We start from the raw sequence: 5,144 nt of genomic DNA, 5'->3' as shown, positions 1-5,144 counted from the left end.
ACGACCAACAAAAAATAAAAAATAAATAAATAAAGATAGTGAATTAAACATGTATTTAATTTATCTATACTCTTTCCTTAGATTCTTTTTTTTTTTTTTTTGCCGGTCGTGGGGCCTGAACTCTGGGCCTGGGCACTGTCCCTCAGCTCTTCAGCTCAAGGCTAGTGCTCTACCACTTGAGCCACAGCCTCACTTCTGGCTTCTGCTTATGTGGTACTGAGGAATCAAACCCAGGGCCTCATGCTTCCAAGGCAAGCGCTCTACCACTGAGCCAACTACCCAGCCCTATACTCTTTCCTTAGATCCTATTAACAGAATAAGGAAAATGGTTTAAAACAGAAGCCAACGGTTATAGAACAAAGCAGATGGACAAATTGGTAGCAGATATAGTCCCAGAGGAAGGAAGGTTGAAAACCAATCTGATGCTGGACATTATGCTTGTGATTCTAGCTACTTAGGAGGCTAAGATCAAAGCCAGCTAACCAGATGGAATAAGTACAGAAAGCTCTGAAAAATTAAGTGGATATAGTATGTTTTAAGATATGAAAGATTTATAATTGTAGTATAGGAAAGAATGTGCATAGGACAGGAAGAAAAAGTACATTTATTTCACACTATGGGGAAACTGATAGATGATGCCCAAAATAAAGTCAAGAATTTCATCAAAACATACAGGTCATACACACCTGGCTCAAAACAAATAGTTTTGAAAAAAGCCAAAAAATGGAAAAGAATATTAGAATTAAGGCATACACAACTAGATTGCACATGTAATTTTTATGAAAATATTTGGTTCCTGTACCAAATCCTGGAGAAGAGCATTCCTTTGCAGGTCATGGAAGAGCCATTTTTTTCTGTCACATGTCAGGTGGGCTAGGATACCTGCAGCCAAATAGCTCACTTCTATGTCCTTGCTATGAAGTAAACTGCTTATATGCTTCAGCACACAGTCGGTTATCAGCGTGGGAGAGAGTTCTCTGACTTCGGCTATGTTGTTCTATAGAACAAAGGAAGCAGAGAGCATTAGTGGGCAGGAGGGGAGAAAGAACTAGCTCTTTTTCCAACTAGAAGGAAGATAAATTTCCTAACCTTATTCTCATCTTCCTCTCTCTCAACTTGGCCTACTATCTCTTTTTCTTTTTTTGTCGGTCATGGGGCCTGAACTCTGGGACTGGGCACTGTCCCTCAGCATTTCAGTGCAAGGCTACTGCTCTACTACTTGAGGCAAAGTGCCACTTCCAGCTTTTTCTGCTTATGTGGTGCTAAGGAATGGAACCGAGGGCCTCATGCATGTAAGGCAAGCACTCTACCACTGAGCTACCTTCCCAGCCCAACCTAATACCCTTTGTGAGGCACATGATCACTAATAAATCATTAAGAAGTGGCGCTATGTATGGTTCAAGCGATAGAGTGCTCGCCTTGAGCTGAAGAGTGTAGAGATAATACCCAAGCCCAGAGTTCAAACCCCACAAATGACAAAAAATAAAAAATAATAAATAAAAGTGGAACAAATCACTTAGTAAACACTAAGTACTAGATAAACACATGGTTTCTTTTTAATTTGCTTCTTCACTTTAATGTTTGTAATAATCCTATGACTTGACACTCAGCAAGATTAACTTGTCGAATTCACATTGCTAGTTAATTGCTTGAATTAGAGAGTACAAATTCAGGCCTGTCTCAAATATTTAACACTGCCTATTAAATTTCAAAATTATGTAAGCTTAACAATGAAAATCAGATAATATTATATCTATTGCATTAGTTTAATATGTGTTAGAACAAATTACTCAATAATATGCAGTTACTGCTTCACAATCCCTGTAGGACAGAAGTCTGGGCATGACTCCTTTAGGACCTCTAACTTAGATCTCACTGCAATCAAAGTTTTGAGTGGGCTATAGCCCACTGAGGAGAATCTACTTCCATTCTCACTCAACTGGAAGAATTTTCCTATGGCTGCAGGACTGAGAAATTCAGTTTGTGGTTCAGCTCCTTAAGGCTACCCCCCAGTTCTTGAAATATAGGCTTCTCCATTTTCCAACTTTTTTTTTGGGGGGGGGTCAGTCGTGGGACTTGAACTCTGGGTGTAGGCTCTGTCCCTCAGCTCTTTAGATCAAGGTGAGCGCTCTACCACTTGAGCCACAGCACCACTTCGGTTTTCTGAGTGGTTTATTGGAGATAAGAGTCTCATGGAGTTTCCTGCCCAGGCTGGCTTTGAACCGTAATCCTCAGATCTCAGCCTCCTGAGTAGCTAGGATTACAGGTGTGAGCCACCAAGGCCTGGAATCATCTTCCAACTATTTGCTTTCTAACAGCTTACTCATTCAGTACCAGTGGGGAAAATCCCTACAACATTTCTACTTGGGAATGAATTCATACATAATTAGCATAATAAAGAAGTGATAACATATCATCTTATCAGTTAGAAAAGAAGCAAAGACTGGAAATGTGGCTTAGTGGTAGAGTGCTTGCTAGCATCCATGAAAGCCCTGGTTCAATTCTTCAGAACCATATAAAAAGAAAAAGCCAGAAGTGGTACTGTGGCTCAAGAAGTAGAGAGCTAGCCTTGAGCAAAAAAAGTAGTTCAGGGAAAGTGCTCAAGCCCTGAGTTCAAGTCCCAGGACTGGTTAAAAAAAAAAAAAGCAAGTCATAGGACCTGATCACACTTGAAGGGAGAGAGAATGACAGGTCAGAATTACCAGGAGACTGCTTTCAGATCTCTTCACATAAATGAAAACACAAAAGGCTGAAGAGATTGAACATTATTCGTTTGTTAGTGTTAACTTCAGCTGCCTCATAAGCAGCTTTTAGGAAAGTACCACTGAGCCTAGCTATCAAATGAGATGGACACTCAAATTTTTATGCCCTGGCTGACCACAAAACAGAACCCAGCTGGGCATCAGTGGCCCAAGTCTGTAGTACTAGCTACTCAGGAGGCTGAGATCTGAGGATTATGGTTCAAAGCCAGCCCTGGCAGGAAAGTCCATGAGACTCTTATCTCTAAAAAACCACTCAGAAAAATATACGTGGCACTTTGGCCCAAGTGGTAGAACGCTAGCCTGGAGCTGAAGAGCTGAGGGAAAGCATGCAGGCCCAGAGTTCAAGCCCCATAACAAAAAAAAATTTAAAAAAATTCTCCCAATCTCTGCTACATTATACCTGGCTGGCCCGCTTGCTTGCTTGCTTGCTTGCTTGCTTTCTTCCTTTCTTTCTTGCTCTTCTGAACTGTGTTTTGCTATGTAACCCAGGCTGGCCTCAAACTTGTAACCCTTCCTGTTTCCACATTGTAGGGATCTGGGAATACAGGCCAGTTATCTGCTGATTACATTTTCTCTAGTCAAAAATACTTTTGTTGGGCTGGGAAGGTGGCTCAGTGGTAGAGCATTGCCTTGCATGCCTGGGGCCCTGGGTTCGATTCCTCAGCACCACATAAGCAAAAAGAAAAAAGCCGGAAGTGGCGCTGTGGCTCAAGTGGTAGAGCTCTAGCCTTGAGCTGAAGAGCTGAGGGACAGTGCTCAGACCCAGAGTTCAGGCCCCATGACTGGACCCCCCCCCAAAATAAAAATAAACATTAGAGCAAAGATAACATGGTATCAGTATACAAGAAGAACTCGCATAGTTAAGACTTGACCTCCACTGTTGCTCTGAGACTGCCACTGGAGGAAGCTGATGGAGACAAAGCCGAGCTGATGACTCATTCCAATTCTCATGCATCTTAGATCCATCAGCTTTAGTAAAGCCACTAGATAGACACTGCATCAATAAGACTCCCATGTTAGACGAGCAGAATGTACAGCTGAGGTAAGTTCAAACTCAGTGAGTTCACCCATAGATTTTTTTTAAAAAAAATAATGCAGGTTGGCCTGTAACTCAAAATTCTCTTGCTTTACCCTCTTAGGATAGAAGATTATAGGAATTCACTATTATGTTCCATGGATTCTTAATAAAATGGTTATTGTTTCAAGGGACTAAATTGTTATATGTTTTACTGGAGCAATGTAAAGATTAAATGAATTTATAAACAAACTGCTTACAACAATGCCTAGCATAATACATAATGATTAGTTTTCTTTAAGTAATTAAAATTAATTTAATACAATTCACCTTACCAAAAGACCAAGTATTTTGCTTTGTATTGTGGACTCTGGAAAAGTCTGTCAAAAAAAAAAAAAAAGATTAGTTTGCCATGAAGAAAACATCTTTACATAGGAAAACAATACTATTTTCCTACCTCTAAGACTTGAATGAAGATCTCCAATCCTTGATTTTCAATAAAGTATTTACAGGCAGCAGGAGACTCATCTGTAAGATTCCAAAGTGCTTTCATACTAAACAAGAAGGTGACATCATGTAAGTTCTCAGTAGTCTTTTGTTTCACTATTGCTAGAAGTTCCTAAAAACCAAAGAGATAGGGAATTAGATATTCTCATGACTGACTGAAGCAGTGTTAACATCAAACCTGATTTGTCAACCCAAGGTTTTACCAATCATTTAATGGTTTTGTCTACTATTTTCTTTCTATAATATTATACCTACCTCTTACTTTTTAAGGAAACAGAAGTTTTCCCTAAGACCCAGCCATACCATTCCTAGGCATCTATCCTGAGCAACAGGAACCATGATACAAGGACACATGCACCTCCATGTTCATTCCTGCACTATACACAACAGCCAAGAAAAGGAAACAACCTGGATGCCCCACTACAGATGAATGGATCCCAAAACTGTGGTACCTATATACAATGGAATATTACACAGTCATTAGAAAGAACAAAATAATGGCATTGGCAAGGGAATGGAACTAGAACAAATCATGTTGAGCAAAATAAGCCAAGATCAGAGAGATAAATGGCACATGGTCTCCCTGATATGTGCGGATGTTAAATTCAAAATGCAAGGATATGATAAAGTAAATGAGATTCAGGAAACAAAGGACCTCTTCTTAATTTGTCACATCATTTTTAGATGACTCTGTGTTCTTCACCTCACATATGGATATAGATGTGCACATTTGAGGTAAGCTAGGAAGAGGGTACAGAATCAGAGGAAAACATGAAAAAATACAACAGATGGGCTGGGAAGGTGGCTCAGTGGTAGAGCGCTTGCCTTGCATGCATGAGGCCCTGGGTTCGATTCCTCAG

General features: G+C 40.2%; 1 protein-coding gene across 1 annotated transcript in view; it reads right to left on the bottom strand.

The window, feature by feature from the left end:
* Positions 1-5,144, bottom strand: part of Zyg11a (zyg-11 family member A, cell cycle regulator) — a 46,228-nt gene that overhangs the window by 6,816 nt on the left and 34,268 nt on the right. The window contains exons 9-11 of the mRNA XM_013022198.1: positions 4,235-4,396; positions 4,113-4,157; positions 803-997 (exon numbers count right to left, since the gene is read on the bottom strand). Of these exons, the coding sequence (XP_012877652.1) occupies positions 803-997; positions 4,113-4,157; positions 4,235-4,396 (402 nt within the window). The remainder of the gene's footprint in view (positions 1-802; positions 998-4,112; positions 4,158-4,234; positions 4,397-5,144) is intronic.

The sequence above is a fragment of the Dipodomys ordii genome, unplaced genomic scaffold, assembly GCF_000151885.1.
Source record: "Dipodomys ordii isolate 6190 unplaced genomic scaffold, Dord_2.0 Scaffold61, whole genome shotgun sequence".
NCBI classification, from domain to species: Eukaryota; Metazoa; Chordata; class Mammalia; order Rodentia; family Heteromyidae; genus Dipodomys; species Dipodomys ordii.
This window is presented reverse-complemented; position numbering and strand designations above follow the sequence as displayed.